Source organism: Vombatus ursinus, unplaced genomic scaffold (assembly GCF_900497805.2).
Source record: "Vombatus ursinus unplaced genomic scaffold, bare-nosed wombat genome assembly UNPS02015129.1, whole genome shotgun sequence".
NCBI classification, from domain to species: domain Eukaryota; kingdom Metazoa; phylum Chordata; class Mammalia; order Diprotodontia; family Vombatidae; genus Vombatus; species Vombatus ursinus.
Genome location: NW_020954907.1, coordinates 139,390 through 162,233, shown reverse-complemented (window position 1 = coordinate 162,233; position 22,844 = coordinate 139,390). Strand labels below are relative to the sequence as shown.

Sequence of the window (22,844 nt, the reverse complement as noted above, 5' to 3'; positions counted from 1 at the left end):
AGATTCTATCTTGCCAGAGTCTTCCAACTCCAAGGCTTCTCCCATCCTACACCTGCCCCCCATGTTTATTTCCTTTATGCAGATGAGCAGACTCGTTGTCTGCTGCCTCTACAGGGGTTGGGAAGTGGGGATAGGTTTCAGAATGAATCACTACAGTCAGACCCCAAATCACAAAAGTATGAGGTAGCTTGTGTGGACAACACAGAGTAGGTTAGGAATGGGAACACAATGAGATCTCTAGGTATTAAGGTTCAACAAAGTGGCAACTAGGTGATACAATGGATAGAGGGGTAGACTTGGAGTCAGGAGGACTTGAATGAATTTGAATCTTGCCTCAGACATTTACTAGTTTTGGGATGCTGGGAAAGTCACTGAACCTCTTCCAGCCTGTTTTCTCATCTGTGAAAATGGGGACAGTAATAGTACCTACCTCCTATCAAATAAGATAACACATGTAAATCATTTTGCAAAGCTCAAAGTGCTATGTGAATATTGACTATTAGTATTAATTCATGCAGTTTTTGCCTTCTGGGTGCAAGGGGTGAGAAGAGTGGATTCTGTCTTCTTATGTGTATTCAGCTATAATTACTCTATTTATGTTAAGTCATTTTTTTGTATCCGACTCTTCCTGACCCCATTTGGGATTTTCTTGGCAAAGATACTGGAGTGGTTTGCCATTTCCTTCTCCAGCTCATCATATAGATGAGAAAACTGAGGTGCCCAGGGTCACCCACCTACTAAGTGTCTGAGGTTAGATTTGGACTCATGGAGATGAGTCTTTCTGGTTCCAAGCCCAGTGTTCTATCCACTGTGCCACTTAGAACGTGATTCCTTTCTTTGAAGGTTTTAGGGTTGGGAAAGTGTGCAGAAAATAATACCATCTTTCTGGTCAAGTGCTCAGTCTTAGATGGAATTATACATAAGACCCAGCTCCTCCAGTATGCAGATGAAGAAAGTGAGGTTCAGAGTAATTAAGTGACTTATTCATGGTCACATAGTTCCTAAGTGTCAAAGGTAATAATAATAATAATAACTAACATTTATATAACACTATGTGCTAGGCACTGTGCTAAGTAATTTACAAATAATATCTCACTTGATTCTCCCAACAACCCTGGGAAGTAGGTGCTCTTAAGGTAGGATTTGAACCCAGATCTCCCTAACTCCAAATCCAGCACTCTATTCACTATAACCTGTACAAAGTCACACAGGCTCTAAGTAGAAGAACATGAGGGGCAAGTAGGTGGCGCAGTGGATACAGCACTGGCCCTGAAGTCAGGAGGACCTGAGTTCAAATGTGGCCTCAGACCAAACACTTGACACTGGCTGTGTGACCCTAAGCAAGTTACTGAACCCCAATTGCCTTAAAAAAAAAAAAAAAAGAACATGATTAAAGTCAAAGCTTCCTGGTTCCAAATCCGGTGATTTTCCCACTTCATAATGCCCTCCTTCTTACAAAGTATCTTATACAACCATATTATCTAGGTTGATCAGGATTATTATATACATCAAACTCTGAAAAGTACAGATAGATCTTTGGAGCCCGGCTCTGCACTGGTAACCTGTGTAACTTTAGATAAGTTGCTTAATCTCTCCGGGCCTCAGTTTCTTCATTTGTAAAGTATAGGGGAGTTGGATTATATGACCTATAGGGTCCTTTCCTGCTTGAAATGTGTGATCTTATGATCCCTTGGGGGGAAGGGAATATGACAATGCTACTTCTGTACTTTGTTAATTTCATTCATTCCATACTGATTCTTTTTAGAATCAATATCACAGAGGGAAATTTTTGACATTCCCTTTATTTGGGACCTCTAACCTAAGCAACTGATAACCAGAGATGACAAAAAAAAAAGCCTTGAGATTATGTTATATGAGGTCAGGCTGAAGGAGCTGGAGAAGAAGAGAATAAGGGGTAAGGGTGGTGGTGACAAATTATCTACCCTTAGATATGCAGAGAGTTGTCAGATAGAAGAATTAAATTTGTTCCACTTTGTCCCAAAGAGAAGAACTAGGAAAAGTGGGTGAAAGCTATTGGTAGAAGTCATACTCAACTCAAATATTCAAGAAAATCTTCCCAATGATCTAAATCCACAGAAAAATGGGATGGGAAGTGACTTCCCCATCACCAGAAGTGTTTAGGGGAAAGCTAGGTGTTCATTCTGGGGGGGATCTTGCAGAATAGGTCATGATTTGGATAGGGTTTGGACTTCTGAGGTCCCTTTCACCTCCGAATCTATGAAACTACCAAGTGGGACAGAGGAAAGGAGATGCTGAGAGTTGTGGGCATCTCAATGGTGGTAATGAGTTTGGGGGACAAGACTCAGTGCTTACCTGCTTAGGGCATTGTGCCAAGGTTTTGACATTTAGGTACAACTAAAGAAAGAGAATAAACCAACAATGAAGACCAGTTTCCTAAGTACAGCTGATTCTGCGTTTGATCTACGTTGTTTCCCTTCCTTGGGCAGAATGTAAGATCTTTTCACTTTTGTCTTCAGAACCCCAGCACCTAGCACACAGTAGGTGTCTAATAAATGGCATATTGAATTTAATTGAAGATCCTACTTTGGTTTTTCAGACATAAGGGGGTTTTTAGGTCCAGGGAAAGACCCTAAGCCAAGTGTCACCAAGATGTCACAGTTTCTGAAATTCTATTTGAAAATAATTCATTCTTTTGGCTTCGTCTCTGTCAGTGGTCTTTTTAAAATGCAAGTGTCCCTGCAAAGGGGGAATCTCTAAGGTTCTCCTTTAGATGTAAATTTTGGTTGACTATATGAATGCAAATATGAAAGAAATTTTGTTATTTTCACTTAGACCACAAACTTGGGTTAATAGTTTATAGATTATGTTAATAGTTAGTTAATAGTTAATAGTTAATAGATTATGAAGACTTTGGTCTTTAAGGTCAAAATTAAGAACACTCAAGCAGAATTCTGTCAGGGAAGAGCACGTGCAGAGAACTAATTGGAGCCATGGAAACTTAGTGCAGGGATGTGGTAGAGAAGCATAATAGAATGAATTTGTATTAATAAGAAGCAATTCTCCTGTATACAAACAACTGTTCCCTCTCCCCCATAGACCCCCAGGAAGGTACCCAATGTTCTCGTAACTTTGTAGGTCAGAATCCTCTTCAAATCGAAGTTCACAAGCCCCTACTGATGTGATTACTTCTGCAAATCAATCATAGGTCACACTTAATTTAAAATAAGATATTTAATAAAAAAGAATAGTAGTAAAATAACCACAGAGCATTTTTCCCATAACCCTTGAGCTTCTAGTCTTACATACACACACGTACATACACATACCTTCAAATGGAGAAAGTGGTGATGCAATGATAAAATACATGTGCACATGAAGAATATTTGTGACTAGGGTGCAGGACTGGAGGGGCATCTTACACCTGCATTGGCAAGGATGCAGAGTGGCCAGCATCTTCTAGCGATGGCATTGCACAGCTCTCGGCCTGGCTTCCTTTCCAACAGATGTTGCCTTCCAACTCTCCCCAGGAGGCGTGCTAGCTATCTCAGCTATTTTCCACCAGTTATAACATCTCCACTGAAGCTGATCCTCCGCCTTGTAGCTTCTTTCAGTTCCATCTACTACCACATCTAACATCCACTATGGATGCTGTGGTTATTAAGCATTTACCCTACAGGATACGGCTGGAGATTTTTCAGCCCCCCCACTATGCCTTGGCTATAGTGATTGATTGAGGGGCTACCTTCAGGATCACCTGTTACTGTTTCATATCCATGGGATGGAAGGAAGGCAGGTGTAATGAGTAGTAACCACTCCCCTACGGGAGAGAGCTCTAGAGCTCACTCAATTTGATCAGCCAATAGCTATTAACCTTATCCCTCAACCCTGGCTGCTAATAGAAGGCAACTGATGCCTAAGCTAAGATCACATTTGCTCTTTGAACTCTATTATTAACTCCACATTCTCTATAGTCTCCTCTGCATCCCTCAGTTTAAATTTCATCTTACCTATGATGAGAAACCCATTTCAGTTCTTAGTTTGTATCATAGTCCAAGAGCTCTCCTTCCTCAAATAGAAAAGGTTGTTTATTGTTGTTTAGTTGTTTCAGTCACGTCCAACTCTTCATGACCCCATTCAGGATTTTCTTGGTAGAGATACGGAAGTTGCCATTTCCTTTTTTAGTTCATTTTACAGATGAGGAAACTGAGGCAAATAGGGTTAAGTGACTTGCTCAAGGTCACACAGCTAGTAAGTATCTGAGGCCAGATTTGAACTCAGGTCTTCCTGACTCCAGGCCCAGCACTCTATCCATTGTGCCACTTAACTTCTGGATAAAACTATGATGAAGAAAATAGTTCTTTATCACGATCCTCTGTTCTACGCAGATCATAAGGGTGAGGTTGAAGAAGAATGAAAAGACTGGTGAGCTTTATATCTTTCCCTCAGAAACAAATCATAGCCTGGTGTCTTTCTGGTTTCTTTATGTATAATATCAACCTACACAAAAGCTATGATGTCCCAAGAACTAGGATGTTCTGTTTACACCAGCATGGTGTGGTAAAAAGAATGGTAGAGATGGTGTGAGAAGGCCTATGTTTGCATTCCATCTCCAACATTTATTAACTGTGTGACTAATACTTGGATAAGCAGTTACTTGATCATATCAATGTGTAAGAAAGAATGTTCTGGCAGAAGGAAATAGATTGGGGATTAGAGAGTAGAAACAAGAAGAATGGTTAAGAGGCTGTTGCTATAATCCAAGTACGTAGGGAAGAGGATCTGTATTAGGATGGTGGCAGCAGAGTTAGAAAGGAGGTAATGGATGTGAGATGCCAAGGGGATGGAGCCAACATCTTGGCAAATGACTGGATATGAGAAGGGAGAGAGAAGAGGCAAAGACAATCCCAAGGTTATGAACATGGAAGCCAGAGTGAATGGTGGCACCATATACAGAAATGATGAATTCAAGAAGAGGAGAGGTCATACTTAGTTTGAGGTGCCTGTGGGACATCAAGGCAGAGTTGGAGGGTTGAGGGCTACAAGAAGTCATAACTAAAAGAATTGAGAATCTTCTATGTAGTTGTGATAATTAAAAAGATGAAGTGGTCGAGATTGCTGAGATTGTCTAGAGAAAGAAGAGAAGGAAGCCAAGGATAGGGCCTTCAGAAACACCTGCATTAAAAGGGCTATTTACTAGAGAATAAAAAGCCAAAGAAGGAAATAGAAAAGAAGTAGAAAATGTCTTTATTCAATTAACATTAAGGCCAAAGTCTGATTTCCACTCACTTTCATGAGAGCCAATGTATGTATTTATTAGTGTAAGTGATCATTCCAGAATCGAGGAATGGATGTGTCTTCTGATGGCTGAAACCAAGTCTTCTTCATCCTCAGGGCCTAGTGCTGCTCCTGTGGGGCAATCACACCTTTCTTGAGAATTATGTTCCCATATAGAGCTGTTTCTCTGGAAAATGAATAATGAGTCAATCATTATTGTATACTTTGTGTTCAGTGCCTCCTAGGAGCCAAATACCATACTAGGAACAAAATAACTAAAACCAGTCTCTATCTATCCTCAAGGAGCTCAAGTCCTCTGTGTGTGTGTGTGCATATACATATATGTGTGTATATATATACATACATACATATATATACATACACATACATATATGTAAACGCAAAATTCATACAAAGTAAATGGGAATGAGGGAGAAGGATGGGCAATTTGTGAGATCAGAGAAGTTCTCATGTAGTGCCAAGCCTTGGAGACAGCTTTAGATTCTCAAAGACAGAGGTGAGAAGGGAGCACATCCCAGAAATGGGTAATGACCAGTGCAAAGGCCCAGAGACAGACAATGTTACCGAGGAGGTACCACTCTGCCCAGAATATACAGACGACATGAAGGGGAGTGATGTCTAATGAGTCTGGAAAGGTGGGGGACAGCTGGAAAGTGAAGGGCTACAAACGACAGAGGAAGAGGGATGGATTTGATCCTGGAGGCAAGAGGGAGCCATTGCATCTCCTGGGTCTAACACGGTCACACATACTTTGACAATATGATTTTGTTTCTAATTTCTATCTTGTTTATTTTTTTGTGTGGGATTTTTGCAGCTGTGTGAAAGATGGCCTGGGTTGTTAGGTGGTTCAGTGGATAGGGTACTGAGCCTGGAGTCAGGAAGACTCATCTTCATGAGTTCAAATCTGACCTCAGACACCAGTTGTGAGACCCTGAACAAGTCACTTAACCCTGTTTGCCTTAGTTTTCTCATCTGTAAATGAGTTAGAAAAGGAGATGGCAAAAAAAAAAAAAAAGAAATGGTAAACCACTCCAGTAGCATTGCCAAGAAAACCTCAAGAGGGGTCCTGAAGAGTTAGACACAACTGAAAAAAATGACCAAATGAAAGATAGACTGGATGGAGGGGAGAGAATTGAGACAAAAAGACCAGGGAGGAGGCTGTGGCAGTGGTCCAGGTAAGAGGGGATAGGGGCCTAAAGTAGGGTGGTGTCTGGATGGATGGACAAAAGGGGACAGATAAGAATAATGGATATGAGGGAGAGGGGTGAGGAAGAGTGAAGAGCTGAGAATGCCTAACAATGGACAAGCAGATATACTGGACAACTGCATCTGAAGAGGGTAATCCTAAGGACTGGGAAGGGGAGTGGAGACAGAGAAGAGGGAGGGGCCCTAAGAGTCCTGTGCCTGGTTAGAGGCTCACAACAAGAAAGACAAGGGTGAAGGAGGGAGGATACACCGTTAAAAAAGTAACTTTAGAAAAAAAAAGAGAAAAAAAGTAACATTAGAGATGTTAGAGCTAGAGAGGACTTTAGGTATTATTATGTTCATCCCCAGCATTTTACAGATGAGGAAACTGAGGCCTAGAGAAGGGAAGTTAATTACCTAAGGGTAACCATGAGTCAGTGGCCTTCACCAGAGTGCTTTCTCCTACATCATATTATATTTCTCTTCCCCTTTTTCCTCAAACAAAATCAAGAATGGTGCAGCCTGTGACCCTATGAGAAATATCGGTCCTGTGATACCTACTCCAGAGGTCATGAGGAAAAGCTTCCATTTTCCTTTGGGAAGAAAGAAGGCTCTAAAACTGCCAAAGAGTTTGTAGCTTCCATTCCACTTTTCCATGGGACTGACAGTACGAGGCACAGATAGACATATCAAATGTGCAACAGAAAGCAGTAAGCCACCAACCTAAACAATGTGTATCAAACACGGATGGCAGACTAAACATTGCCATATATGCAAAAATGATTTATTTATTTTGCATTTTTGTTGCTGTATTTTCCCCTTACAGTGGGCTTGGGGGAAAACTAGAACTAAAGTCATTCAGTAAACAAAAATGTATTAAGCATTTCATATGTGCCAAAGATAGTGATAAGCCCTAAAGATACAAAGAAAGGCAAAGATTGGTCCCTACCCTCGAGGAGCTTACATTCTAATTAGGGAGACAACATGTGAACAACTGGGTAGATACAAAGATATCAAAAAAGAAAGGATAACAAAGTAAAGAGTATACAGCAGAGAAGCTCTGAACACAATACGTAGCATTTATTATATAGGCTTTTGTGAAATGGAAATTTATTGCTGTATATTTTGAATTCTCTCATGTTCTGCTGTGCACATGGCAATGTGCTGTTTTTCCTTTTCTTATTCTATATTTAAGTTTATATGTTTCTTTTTCTTTTCTTATTGTATATTTAAATTTTAGTACTTAAATTTAAAATAAATTAAGAAGAAAGAAAAAAGAAGATGGTTGTTAATATATGAAAAAAAAAGAAAGGATATACGATATATACAGAGAAGGTAAAAGGTTATTTTAGAGGCAAGGTTAATATTACACTGGGGGAAAGGCTAGTGAGCACAGAGAGTCAGATGAGGGGAAGAGAGAATTCCTGTGCCATCAGAGTGCAACCCTTCATTTCCTAACCTTCCAGGACACAGGTAAGATACTCTTGGGCTCCCATCTTTCCCTGTTTCAAGTACTTACCCTGTTGCAACCACAGCAAAAGCTTTTTTTGCCTGTTCATAAAAACTGGTTCTTTCCATCTTCCACAGGTCTGCCTGAAAGACAAAATATGCTCTCATTACTCTCTGCCAATAGGGGAAACACCACTGGATGGACACCCCCTAGGCTCCCTAGAGTGCTGAATAACAAAGCTTTGAATTCCAGCATTATCATGGTAGTCACATTCCTTTTCTGGGCTATCTTTTCTCCAACAGCCATAGATGTTCAATGATCTCCATGATGGAGCTCTTGAGAAAGGGGTTTTGAGAAGACACCACTGGTCAGAGTGGAAAAGACGTGGAAATAACGCCACTGCTTAATATCTCCATCCACTGTCTCCAATTGTGACATTCTGAAAAAGATAGAAGGTGGAAGAGAAGGCGGAGTATTTGCAAGTCATATTTCCCACCATGGATAGCAAGCATATCTGATTTGTAATCACTTCATCAGTAATCTGCTTGAGTGACAAAGGGTGTTACTGCATATCATGGTATTATATGCAGCACACATAACCTTTCTGTGTGATTATTTTTCCTACATGATGAAATATAGATTTTCAATCTTCTTCTAAAAGAACAGATGATGAAAACAAAACTTCCTTCCCTCTGTAGAGGGGTGGAGGACCATGGGTGAGGAATGTTACACTCACTCCTCATCTCTGCATCTTAGGAATCTCTAACTTCCTTCAAATCACAGTCTCATCATCTACACATCTGCTTCCTGGCTCTGATCCCCTCAGCTGACAGTGTACTACTCCCTGAAAAATATTTTGTATTTATTTTTACATATTTTGTATTAATTTGTGTGCATATTGTCTTGAACACCCCCCCTCCCCATAAAAGAATGCAACCTGGTAGACAGACTATTCTTTCGTTTCTTTCTTCCTCTTCCTTTCTTTCTTCCTTCTCTCCTTCCTTATTTCTTTCCTTTCCTTCTCTCCATTATCCTTCTTTCTTTCTCTCCTTCTCTCTTTCTTTCTTCCTTCCTTCCTTCCTTTCCTAGCACCTAGCAAAGTACCTGGCATGTGGTAAGCACTAATAAACACTTTCTGAACTACTCTTCCCCATATGCCTGATTGTTTTTTTGTCTCTTGCTCAGTCATCATCGGCAAACATTTATTAAGCATTTACTATATATATATATATATAAAGTCCTTTACTTTGCTTGAGGCTAGAGACACAAAGATAAAAATGAACAATACAGCCCCTGCCCTCATGGGGCTTACATTCTACTGTGATCTATGTAACAGTGTTTCAAATAATCAGAATCCTACAGAGGTTCAGGAAATTGTGCCATCAACTTACCTCTGCTTAAGAAGTTGTAATAATAGTTACTTAATCATATAGGCTAGCATTTACATAGCACTTTCAGGCAGAAGTACTTTATATATGTAATCTCCTTTGATCCTTACAAAAATCCTATAAGTGCTATTATCACCCAAATTTTACAAATGTAGAAACTGAGACACAGAGAAGGTCTTTTTAACCCTAAACCCATTACTCTATCCACTGTGTCACTAGCTGCCTCTAATAATAATGGCTCATATTTATGGTTTACAGAAAGCTTTTTTGATGATATTCCTATGAGATAGGTAAGTATACCTATTATTATCATCCACACTTTATCTTGGCACTTCAAATGATCCATGATTTCATTCATGTTATTGTAATCTCACCAAACAGAGATCATGATCTCTCCAAGTCCTAGTAGACAGGCATTGTGAGTTGCTGTGTCCAAAGTCCTTGTTATCTCCTGGTGCCCAGGAATCTGTTGGTGAACCCCTTAGCTAAGCTGGCCCTCCACCAGCAGACATACTTTCTAGAGCTTGGGCTGTATTCAAAGCTTTAGCAACTCAGTAGGACGCGTCAGAAAAAGTGCTTCACGTGCATAATCTGTGAGCATCCAGGACAACAGTCATGTCACAGGGATACATCAGAACAAAGCCTTAACTACCAATCATGGAATTAAGGGCAAACAACACAAAAGGAATTCACAAATCAACCTGACAATTCATAGTATGAAAATATTTCAACAAGCACTTAAAACAAATTCAGTCAGACAGAAGGAGGACATTATTTACTACAGTGTCTCATAAATGAGTGTCATCAACAGCCCCCTCTCAATCTAGTGGCTTTTTATTTTAACTAATTCTTTTTTCTAACTGGGAGTTAAATTCAGTCGTTTCTGCTCCTGAAATAAATTTGCTAAAATTTTTTCACCTTCTAAATTAGAAGTTCTTAACTTGGAATTTATGGACAGATTTCAGGGGGTCCATGAAGTTGGGGAAAAAATACATCTTTATTTTCACTAACTTCTAACTGAAATTTAGCATTTGCATAATTTAGTATAAAGTAGGGAACAAACTTATTCTGAGAAGGGGTCCATCAGTTTCACCAGGCTGCCAAAGGGGTCCATGATACAAGAAAGGGTTCAGAAATTCCTCCCCCACTTTAGTTATGGGTCTCCACTGAGGCAGGATGTTAGAATGGTACCCTCATTTTATAGATGAGGAAAATAAAGACCAGAAAGAAGAGGTGGGCTTGCTACACCTCCTACAAGTAGTAAATGACAAAGCTAGGGTTGGAATCTGAGTCTTCTGGTTCCTGACTATCCCACTGCACTGGAGCTGCCTGAGAGTCACTGAAATGAATGGTTTTTTGTGCTGCCTCATGGCTGGGGACATTATTCATCTCAGGCTGTGGTTATTTTTTAGTGTGTCCCCAGGACTCACACCCATCAGCTCTGGAGTCAAGCTGACCTAGCGAAATTGCTAGAGGTGCCTGGGCTCTCAGAAGCAGCCCTGCCCACCGGTGATTGGATTCAGAGCCAGGCAGCAGGCAACCTGGAGCCCCTGGGAACCTGTGACATGCCGAGGTCTCGGCAGCCACTTTTATCTGAGTCAAAAGGAGTTTATGAACTGGAAATGATATTTTTATGACTTTTGATCTGCACACTTAAATGGCTCTTCAGACAAATTGTTCCTCCATTAATGAATTAACCTTTCACCCCCATCATCTTTATTGGCAGCAGGCCTGCCTTTGCCATTACATTTAGCCCACTTTTGTTCCCCTCACCCCTGCATCACATGTCCCCAGGGCAGATGCATGTGACATTGGGTCCATTCAATGAAGACACCGAAGTGGGGGGGAGCTGAATTTACTGACTTGTTTCCTAAGGTCTGGGCTCTGCTCAATGTTCCACCAGATAGTCCCTCCCCACCTTACCCAAGAAGAGCCAAAATCTCTGAGCTCAGGTTAGGAGGCAGAATAGGGGTGGGATGAGAAAAACTTAAGGCAGTGTCTTCCATGGTAGTTATTTTCTTTGAAAATTGAAGGGACGGAACCAAGAGGGCAGAGAAAAGGCCAGGACTCACCTGAACTCTCCCCCAAACCCTTCCAAACAACTTTAAGTAATGCTTCAAAAAGAAATTCTGAAGTGGCAGAACCCACAAAAGGATAGGGTGAAACAATTTTCTGGCCCAAGACAACTTAGAAGGTGAGAAGGAAAGGTCTGTTGAGTATTAGTAAGAGTACAGCATGGTCCAGAGCAGGCAACCCCCAGCAAACCAGCAGGAGGCCTTGGGGGCAACTGAATCTGTGGAGGCAGTGGCAATTTCTGGACCTCTTAGCCCCAAGATGGTAAGGGGGTCAGACGACTGGTCAGAAGGCAATTACAAGGGTCCCTTTTCTGGTAGCAGGGGCAGGACTCTGTTGCATTGCCCAGATTTGGATCTGGGTCATAGTCCTGGGTTTCAGTCCCGGTGGAAGGAGAATCACTAGCACACGAAGAGTTTGCAACTGCAGGGGAGCTGTGACCCTGGTCACAGTTCCACAGTAGAAAAGAGTACTTGTAGTTGCTCACAAACCAGAGCAAAGGCCACGAGAGTAAGTAAACACACCTCTCCCAATATGAAACCACCTTGGAAGAACTAAAAACTTACAGGCCCCCTAGAATTATCTCGGAAAACAGCTGCACAAAAGACACAAAGCTTAGAACAGTGCCCTCTCCATTCTGGAAGCACAGCCCTACTTTAGCATAGAGTTAAAAGTCAAGAAATAGACTAGGAAAATGAGCAAACAGCAGAAAAAGGTCCTGACTATAGTGAAAGGGAAGATCAAAATACAAACTCAGAAGACAACAAAGTCAAAACTGCTACATCTAAAGCATCAAAGAAAAATATTAATTAGTCTCAGGCCATGGAAGAGTTCAAAAAAGATTTTAAAAATTAAGTAAGAGAGGTAAAGGGAAAATTGGGAAGAGAGAAATGAGAGTGACAAGAAAATTATGAAAAAAGAACAGATTGTAAAAGAGGCACATAAAAAAAATACTGAAGAAAATAACATCTTAAAAAATCAAAATAGGCCAAATGTAAAAGAGGCACAAAAATCCAATGAAGAGACAAATACCTTGAAAAGCAGAATTGATATAATACAGATGATAATAATATAGATGATATAATATAAACAGAAAAAAGATATGCAAAAATTCACTAAAGAGAAGAACTCCTTAAAAAGCAAAATTGGCGAAGTGGAAAAAGATACAAAAATTCACTGAAGAAAAAAACTCTTTACAAAATAGAATTACCCAAATGGAAAAGGGGGTATAAAGGCTCACTGAAGAAAATAAGTCCTTAAAAATTAGAATTGAGCAAATAGAAGCTAATGACTTTATGAGACATCAAGAAACAACCAAACAAAATCAAAAGAATGAAAAAATAGAGGAAAATGTAAAATATCTCATTGGAAAAACAACTAACCTAGAAGACAGATCCCAGATATATAATATAAGAACTATTGGACTACCTAAAAGCTATGATCAACTAAGGAACCTAGACATCATATTTCAAAAAATTATCGAAGAAAATGTCCCTGATATTCTAGAACCAGGGAGTAAAATAGAAATTGCAGGATCCACCAATCACCTCCTGAGATTCCAAAATGAAAATTTCCAGAAATATTATAGCCAAATTCCAGAGCTGCCAGGTCAAGGAGAAAATACGTGAGTACATATTCAGAGGAAACTGTACTTTGTGGCTCTAGACAGGGAGATTTTTTAAACTAACTGTATTAAACTGAGCAAAAGAAGGCATGACCCGAATACTTGCTTTCTCTAGAACTACACGTTATCTGCCAGAACCATTATCCTTTGCTTAACACTCGAAGGCTTGTCCAAAATTCTTAATCACAATCAAAGCTGTAACTAGGACAGGATCACGAGAGCCTCCTCCCAGGCTGTGGACAACCAGGAGGGTGTACCCTTTTCGTAGATTTTAGTCCTCTATAGGCTGTGCTCTCTAGTCTGGCCATAACCTCAGGGTGAGGTTCCCTCACTGTTAGGGTCCCATTGCTATGTAGTCCCTCTCTCAGGCCTACTTTCCCCCCATGTACAGGGTTGCAGATAAGTCTCTTTGGGCCGTACTCTTCCAGGGCAACTGTACCCATAGCCCGGTGTGCTACTTACACCCTCACCTAGGTCTGTACTCTGCTACCCCCCTACCCTGCCGCCTCATTACCATCTGTACCATTACTGGAACTGACACTCCCCACACACACACCATCCTCTGCCCAACCACCAATATCAACTCTCCATTTCTGGTAAAATAATCTCTAGTAATGGTTGCACTCAAGAGCTAATAGAAATCCATCTTCTCAATTTGAAAAATAGTAAGCAAACAACATGCAAAAATATTGTACCTCACCTGTAAGTCTGGAGGAAATAGGGTAGAGGGGAAGCCAGTCAGTTAACAAGCACTTTTTAAGTGATTGCTATATTCCAGGTGCTGTGCTAAGCACTTGGGATACAAAAAGGGCAAAAAATAGGCCCAGTCTTCAAGAGACAACATACAAATAACATTATAAAAATTATAAAAATACAGTTGGAAGGTAATCTCAGAGAGAGGCCACTGGGAAAGGCCTCTAGCAGATGGCGGGATTTCAGCTGAGTAATTTTACATATGAGGATGCCGAGGCCTAGAGAGGTTAAGTGATTTGCCCACAGATAGAAGCGGGATTTGAACCCAAGTCCTCAGAATCTCAGGCCAATGTTCTTTCTTTCTTTCTTTTTAAAATTTTTTAGGCGATTGGGGTTAAGTGACTTGCCCAGGGTCACACAGCTAGTAAGTGTTAAGCATTTGGTCTGAGGCTGGATTTGAACTCAGGGCCTCCTGACTTCAGGGCCAGTGCTCTATCCACCGCACCACCTAGCTGCCCTGCAATGTTCTTTCCATTTGAATAAGTGTCAGAGACAGGATTTATCCTATATCTAGCTTACTTTGCACATTTTCGTTTGCATGTTATCTTTCCCATTAGATTGGAAGCTCCTTGAGGGCAGGGGCTATCTTTTGCCTCTTTTTGCTCAGTTCAGTGCCTGGCACACAGTAGGTGCTTTAAAAATGCATACTGCTTGAATGATTTGAGCTCATATCAGCCGACTCCAACCGTATACCAGAGCATCTCCCTTGATTGATTCTGGGTCTGTTTCCTTTCTCAGCAGTATTCTAAATTCCTGGCCAGGACCTTCTCCAGATGCCAGGCTGCCTGATCAGGAAAATAACTCCCATTGTAGTCTCCCTGGAAGCTTCTGCAGTGTTAATATAATGGCTCACAGACCAGATCTGAGCAAATAGAGGCCCTTTTCATAAATTCCAACCTATAAATTTATATAAGTACTAAGTTATGATTCAAAACTATCATAGTATTTATTCAATTACATTTAAAAATGGACTCATGGCCTTGAGATTTCTGGGCTCCTGTACAAAATACCAATCCATTTATTAAATAAAATCCAGCAACTCAAATTCCCTGAGAAGGAGGGGGGCCTGGATGATTCTCACTCCCAAAAGAGGATGGCAAATTAAAGTGGTTCAGGATGGATTCTGAGGTCAGCAAGCAGAGGCCAAGGACTCTTGAAGAAGGAAGGCTGGGATTAAGTTTGGAATTGTGAGAAGCAATGCTCCAGCTGAGTTGCACAATGGTTAGAGTGCTAGACTTGTACTCAGGAAGATTTGAGTTCAAATCCAGCCTCAGACATTTACTATATGTGTGACCCTTGACAAGGCACTTCACTTCTGTCTGCCTCAGTTTCTTCATCTGTAAAATGGGGTTAATAACAGCACCTACCTCACAAGGTTGTTGTAAGGATCAAATGAAATGACAAATGTGAATCACCTTGCAAATTTTAAAGTATTAAATAAATGCTAGTTCTTATTTTTTTGTAGTACAACTCAGTCTGGTTAAAGTGATGTGTTCTGGGCTTGGGGACACCAAAGGGGGCAACCATTCAAGTTCCCCTTAACACCTTAAACTCTGACTCACCATTCTCATGGCATTTTCATAGGAACCTCAGATGCAGAAAGCATCTGTTCAAAAACTCACAGATGTTTTCACCCAGCGTTCCCTGGATCCTGTGGTCTCCGTCTTGACCTTGAGTGGACTTCTGAGAGGAAGCTGAGAGGGTGAGTCAGGACAGGGTGTCTCTGGACTCTATACCAGATCATTCCAGTGTGGAGCAGACCGCATGGAATTGAGAACTGAGTGGGTCAAAGTAGGTGAACCAGGGGTTACAACTGCTTACCTTCTTTCAGGACAGAAGAAAGAATTTGAGGATCTAATAGATACGCTTAGAAATTGCCTAATATCATCAATCTAGAGCTGGAAGTGATCTCAGGGACCATTATTTAGTTCAACCCCTCATTTTACAGATGGGGAAACTGAGGCCCACGGAGTTCAACTGACTCATTTTGACAGGGTTACATGTCTAGTAAGAACTAGAAGTGAATTTTGAACCTAGAGCTTCTAACTCCAGAACCAGTGCTTTCACTGTGGCCTAGCCTCTTAGGAATTCTTCTAGTCTACTAGGAAGAAATTAGCCCAATCATAGACATGTGACATGTTGTTTGGAATTTTTGATGCAAGATTCAGGCAATTCATTCAAACACTGATCTAAGGATGTTCTATCTATTTTCAACTGCTAGCCACTCAGTATCCAAGATAACGTGCTCATCATCAGGGTCAACATAGACTAGGCCCCGCAGAGGGGGCCCAATCCCATATGAATATCTACCAGGGAGACTCGGGTCCTCTGCACATTCCTACTTGGAATTCAGGCCAAATTACTCTGCTTCATGCTCAGAATACTACGTAGTACCTGATAGGCATGTTAACAAAGGGTCTGTCATCCCTTAAGTGACAATTACCTCCTAATGGTTTTTCCTTGGCAGATAAGACAATCAGTCCCATTCAAAGGGAGATAATGATTCATGTGGCAAAATGTATCCATGATTCTTTGGCTAATAAGGCAGCTAATACCTAAGGTCTCTATAAGAATAAAGCAAGGCCTGGTGACAGCAACTTCCTTCTCTTTCTTAACTGAGCTGCTCCTTGATTCTCAGCATAATGATACTACACACTAGAAAACACTCCCCTAATCCAGTGGGAAATGATGGGGAATCTGGTCCAGTCAGTCTCCTGGATCCTGCCACAGTGACCATGAATTATGACCCATCTTAGAGTATCAAAAGCATGTCCCTTTAATCGAGGGAGTCAACAGATTCATCTTCTATTCAGGAAGGCCACCACCGGTGGGGAACCATCCTTAAAGAGCCATGAGCCCCCATAGCGTGGGTGCCTACAAATTTCACAAAAAAGTACGAGTTCATCCTATACTCACGAAGGATGAGTGGCCACTCCTTTTCATGGTTAGCAAACTCCATGATATTTTCAAACGGCATCTAAGATGGTCACCCCCTGGGTGATTGGGCTAGGGTTGTAAAATTCCTGCAACTCAACATAGTCAGTGAGAGCTATTTAATTCTCCTTATTGAACTGGCTAAGACTAACCATACATACTTGGTCTCAGCTTGCAAAAAGAAAATCATGAGAACTGTCCGAGAAAAACAGCAAGGAAACTCTGAGCAGACTGTTGTAATGAAATGACTATGTCTTTAGAAAGAAAGTAATATTTTCATTAATTAACAGCTTTAAATGGAAACAAATAATGACTTAGTCCTCATCCATCTGTTCATGGGAATATAGCATCATAGGACTGAGAGCTAGGAAGGACCCAAGAGATCATTTTGTTTGTGTTTCTACTTATTTCTGAGATCTTGGTTTTTTTTTTTCTCTGTTCCTTCTACCCAAACCCTAGCATATGTACCCCTGGTTGGTTTATGTTAAGTAGGCTTTACTTGGTGGCAAGCGCTTCTCCTCTTCTAGCTATTTGGCTCCTATAAACTACCTCTCAAAAGGGTTCATTTATCATAGCAGGGAACACAAGGGTAGCTTGTCCCATCATCACCTACACCATTCAACCTGAGTAGATCTAACCTCTGATAGCAGCCCAATGTAAGTCCATAGTTATGCCCACAACATGCCAAAGTCCTTGGACCTCTGACTGCTAGGGTCCCATACTTCTGACCCAGGCATGTGCATAATAAAGTGCTCAAAAGGTGTTGTCAAGGACATAGCTTTCCTGACCTCAAAACTCCAATTTGTGATCTCTCATCCTGCCAGGAGACACAAAGAAGATGGTGTCCTCTGGGTCAAAGATGTCATAATACATCCCTAGTGATGTAATCAGAACAGGGGATCACAAACACATTCATAAAAGCCACCCAAGAACTAGAGATCTCCAAAGCTGCACTGATATCTCACTGGACTCACCCTTTCCCTCCTTACCAGAACTCATCATTACCAAGGACCAGCCTATAACATTCCCCCAGAAGAACCTCTTCTTGTTTTTATCTGATGCCTACAGGCAGCCCTGCAGTAGCAGAGGGGTTGCTGACTTTATGGGGACTTTTGGCAACTACTATAGCTGCTGCCCACAATTGTCCTGCCTCCCTGATTGGGGAAATCAATGGCCAACTTCATGAGCATGGAATGTCTTGGAATGGAATGGTTAACCTCAAAATACCCATTACCATTGACATCCTATCTCTACCCTCCAAGCATTTGTACAATCTGTCCCAAATGCCTGGAATGGGCTCCCTTGTTTTTTATCTTTCAGAATCCTTCTCTTTCCTTCTCTACTTTGAAAGCTCTGTTCAAATGCTACCTCCTCTTTGAAGACTTCTCTATTCTCCAACGATCTATCTGTACTTCCTTGAAATCAAGTCAAGTCAACAAGCATTTATTAAGTACCAATTGTGTATCAGGCACTGTGCTAAGTGCTAGAGAAACAAAGAAAAGCAAAGGACAGTCAGTCCCTGCCCTCAAGAATCTCCCAATCTTATGGGGGAGACAACATGCAAATGAAAACACCTGAGGACAAACATACAAGAAAAATTGGTGATAATCTCCGAGGGAAGGCACTAGAAGTAAGGAGGATTAGAAAAGGTGTCTTACAGCATGACTGCAATTGTTTATGGACAGGTGCATTGCCCAGGAGAATACACACTCCTTGAGGGTACAGATTGATTTTTATATCCCCAGTTCCCATCAGTGTCTTAAAAGTAACAGGGGCTCAATAGTGTTTGTTGAAATGATTTGTTGAAGGAAGGAGACTTTCCAGGGAACTTAAAGAGAACCATCCATGTTACACATTTAACACAACCATTAAAACAGAAAAGCACTTTTGTTCCGAGAGCAGATGGTCCTAAGAATTTGCCCTCTTGCTTCCTTCTACCCTTTAAAGGTGGCACTGAGGTCAATCTCATGGTCCCCATTTGGCAACAGTGGGTGACCAGAACTTACACAAGAAAGATGGCATGAGATCGCTGTAATCTTGGGCTCCATTAAGACAAGCATCATTTCCAGATCTAAGGGAGTCCCCCCCATACACCACCCTAGCTAATCAAACCCCACCTGGAGCATTCAGTTCAGTTCTGGGCACCATAGTTTTAAAAGGACAACCAAAATGGGGAAAGGTCCACATTGTAAAAGGATCAATTGAAGGAACTGGCCATGTTTAGCCTGTAGAAGGAAAAATGGAAGGGCATGAGAGAGATCTTCAAGTATTTGAAGAGCTACCATGCAAAAGAGGCCTTAGACTAGTTCTGCTTGACCACAAGGGGTAGAACCAGGAGCAAAGAAGGAAACTTTTCTTAATGTTAGAAAAAAAATTTCTTAACAATTAGAGCTGTCCAAAAGTGGAACAGCCGATCTTGAGCAGTGATGGGTTCCCCTCCTTGTAGATCTTGGGATCAAGTTCTAGAGCCAGAAGACGCCTCAGAGGCCATTCTAATTGGAATCTCCTCATTTTACAGATGAGGAAACTGAGGCCCAGAGAGGCTAAATGACTTTTTCCAAGGCCACATGGGTAGCAATCATCAGAGGAGGGATTAAAACCCAGGCCCTCTGGTTCTAGAGTCTGCATTTTTTCTCCTATCCCAAAGCAGAGGCTGGATAATCAGCTGCCAGATGTGTAATAATAGAGACTCCTTTTGGTCATGGGTTTGACGAGATGGCTGCTGAAATCCTAACTTTCAAATTCCATGATTACAACCCCGCTATCAACGACGAGACCAATTTTCCAAATCATATATTAAACATCGGTCTGCCCCAGTAGCAAACATATCTCTCATCCCTTCCTCCCTTCCACCACCTTAAAACAACCAGCTAAAAACAAACATAAAAATCCTTCCACTAGTCAGACGCCTGCTATTCTGTGAGCCACAAATTCCACAGAGCCATCTGGCGGAGCAAAGGCATTCAAATGAAATGTCTACAGTACATACAAAATAAGCTAAATTCATTTCAAGTGCAAATAAGGAAGTTGACAAAGCTGTTCCCTAGTCCAGGATTAAAGTCGGTAAATGTCCTTCTCAGAGGAGATGGAAAATTATGCTCAGCATGGTCTCCTCAATTCGGAGATGCTTGCACTGAATAGAAGGCTGATTCTCCCAGAGGCACCAGCTCTTTATCCAAACTTTTTCTTTTTTTTTTAAAGTCTGGATTGATTGGTATAGGGAGCTCATGGTCTGGATGCTTCTTCTACCAATGTAGATCAGTAACTGTTCTGCAAACTCAGTCTTAGAGGGCTGCCTAGAGTCCTGAGAAGTCAATGATTATTCAAGGTCACACAGTCAGAATGTGGCATAGGTCAGGCCTTCTCTGTTCTGAGGCCCACCTACCACCTACCATATCAGGCTGACACTCTCTGAGTTCAGAAGCAGATACCTCTCACAACTGGAGGTGATCTCAAGACCGAGCCTGATGGAATACGTCATTCTACTGGGTAAGGAAATTGAGAAGTACTAGCTCTATCTTGTTTCCTTTTATCCCAAGGATTTCTCCGTTGACAGCCAAAATTGCCCTCAACTTTGTCATCTTCACTGGTGAGTCTCCCTGTGCACATAGACCTTTGGGAGATATCAAGAACTAAACTCCTTCGAATGAACCAGGCCTGGACCCCTTTTTGTCCGAGACAAACTTTTGCTCTGTGATCAATGCCACAGGCTTGTGTCCATGATCCAGTGTGGTACTTGGAGTCAAGAAAACCTGGGTTCACATTGTGACAAGTAAAAAGTAATTCTGAGAGACAGAGGTTTGGGCTAAATTATAATCAGCTTTATCAATTACGGCTAGCAAATGGTTAACAAAGAAAGCTCTGTCCTGTCCATGAGACCAAAGAAAATCAAGGCCCCTTTTTGAAGCCTATATGGTATTCCTGAGGGTGGCAATCAACTCTGATAGGTTAACAATTAATGAGAGGTGGACTTTACAAAGAGAAGTAGGCTCATTCCAGTGAGCAGCTGGGAGAGTGATATCTTGTCACTCTAGATCAAAGAGACTTAACTCTCCACCCAGACCACCCCCAGCCTTGGGCAATCTAGACAAAGGATCTACCTCCAACCAAACTTGCTTAAGTGGAACACAATGGGAAGTAATTCACCTTATATTAGATTCCTCCCTAAAGTTGGATGGGGTCTGACCACTTATACAGGAAAAAGTTAGTTCAGTCTTCAGAGCTTTTGAAATGAGGACTTTAGAAAAAGGGGGAACTCTGGATCTCTCCAAATCATTGGTTATTGATGATCATTTCTCTTAGCATCTTACCTCCAATACTTGCTAGTAAGTCAGTTAGATCCTTTAATCTTGCTTACTCTCCATTTCCCAACAGCAGCTCAGCTTGATCTCCACTCCAAAGAACCTCAGGCCTCCCCCAGGATACACCCCCCAGCTTAACGAAAATGCCTGAGACATAGTAGGAGCTTAATACGTGTTTACTGAACTAAACTGTGTCTCAGTTTCCCCTTCTGTTTCTCCATCCCCATGCCAAAAGGGGATAATATTTTTAGTACCCAAGTAAATCTTCTGTCATGAAGGTTTCAATGTGGCTTTTGGAGTCAAGAAAACCTGGGCTCAAATCTTCCTTCTGATATTTACTAGTAAGCCACTTATCTCTGGGCCTCAGTTTCTCCATCTGTAAAAAGGATATTACATTTCCCTCCTCGCTAAGTATTGTTAAGGTTCAAATGAGATAAAATATGTAAAGTGCTTCGAAATCTTCCAAGTGTTAGAAAAACATCGGATACTATTATTGTGATCATTGTTAAAATCTTTAGAGTATCTTCTACTTACCCTCCCCACAGTGGGAACTACTGCCATTTGGGACATTAAGGAGTAGATTAAGCTATTGTCATTTCGGGGTTACAAGGTGGAGATGCCACCCACAGCAAGATGGGGAAGGTTGAGTTCCCACTGGGAAGTCCAACTGAAAGGCCTACAAGCACTTCCAATTAAGTTCAGTAAATAGCCATGGACTCTCTGAAATTTGATGCACATTCGCTCCTTGATCTGCCAACCCAGGGCTGATGTCCTCCCTATCCAGCATGATCCTTTTGAGAGAAGGGACCTCTGAGACCAACTAGTCTAACCTATACCCAACCATGAAGTCTTTCTGTGGCATACCCAACAGGTAGCCCCACAGTCTTTGCATAAGGAGGAAGAATCTAGTATTTCCTGAGGGATCCCATTCTGCTAAGTTATTCCCAGAATAACTTCCATCCATTGTTCCTGGTTCTGCCCTCTAAGGCCAAGCTGAACACATTCACTTCCTCTTCCAGTTGAAAGCCCTTCAAATGCTATCATGCCCTTTCCCAAAATCTCTCCTCCAAGCCAAACACTCCAATTTCCTTCAGTCATCATAAAGCATGATCATGTCTCGATTTCCACCAAGCATTTGACAGCTTCTTCGTTTACCCTCCAGTGTAAGATGGCAGCCATGGACTTGATGAGAATAAAGTTGAGTAGATTCAGAACTGGATCAATGACTGACAATATCCTCCTGTAGGGAGGTCTTTCCTAAAATGTGACACCTAGAAGTGAACACAATTACTAGTAATGTGGTCTGAACAGGGGAGAGCACCATGGGAGTACCAGTTCCTTAGCCCTGGACACTACGTCTCTCTTAATATAATCTAAGACTGTGTCAGCTTTTGTGGCTACGGCTTTGGCCAGGCCCTAAGGCAGCCCCGACTAAGACCCATGCTCCAAAAGTAACTAGGAAGCAGCAGATAAACAAGGCTGTAAAGTAGAGAGGACAAAGAGTCAGAAAAGTAAAACAGAGACACCTGGAGGCATGTAGACCCTAACTTGACTACTGCTCAAATGTTATTTGACAACTGTGTCCTTACCAGCTAAGTAAACCATCAGAACCCTTGCTTATACCAGGCCAATCATTGGCACCATCCAGATACCCAGGCTTAGAACAGCTTCCTGAAATGCCTAGCATAGCTGCATTTGGCTTATCACGTTCAAGCACTGACGTCATCCCTGCCTACAGAACAAATAGTGTGGTGCCAGATGCATGATGGCACACACTAAGGTGCCTTGGCCTCCTCAGTGCTCAGTCCACAGAGAGGAAACCCAGGATACTAGGATTCAGGTACATCCACACATGCGTG

At 41.6% G+C, this 22,844-nt stretch overlaps 1 protein-coding gene across 1 annotated transcript in view; it reads right to left on the bottom strand.

The window, feature by feature from the left end:
- Positions 1-5,273: 5,273 nt before the first annotated feature.
- FUOM (fucose mutarotase) overlaps positions 5,274-22,844 on the bottom strand; it is a 36,976-nt gene continuing 19,405 nt past the window's right edge. Inside the window, exons 5-6 of the mRNA XM_027846366.1 lie at positions 7,982-8,055; positions 5,274-5,443 (exon numbers count right to left, since the gene is read on the bottom strand). Of these exons, the coding sequence (XP_027702167.1) occupies positions 5,377-5,443; positions 7,982-8,055 (141 nt within the window). The 3' untranslated portion in view covers positions 5,274-5,376. The remainder of the gene's footprint in view (positions 5,444-7,981; positions 8,056-22,844) is intronic.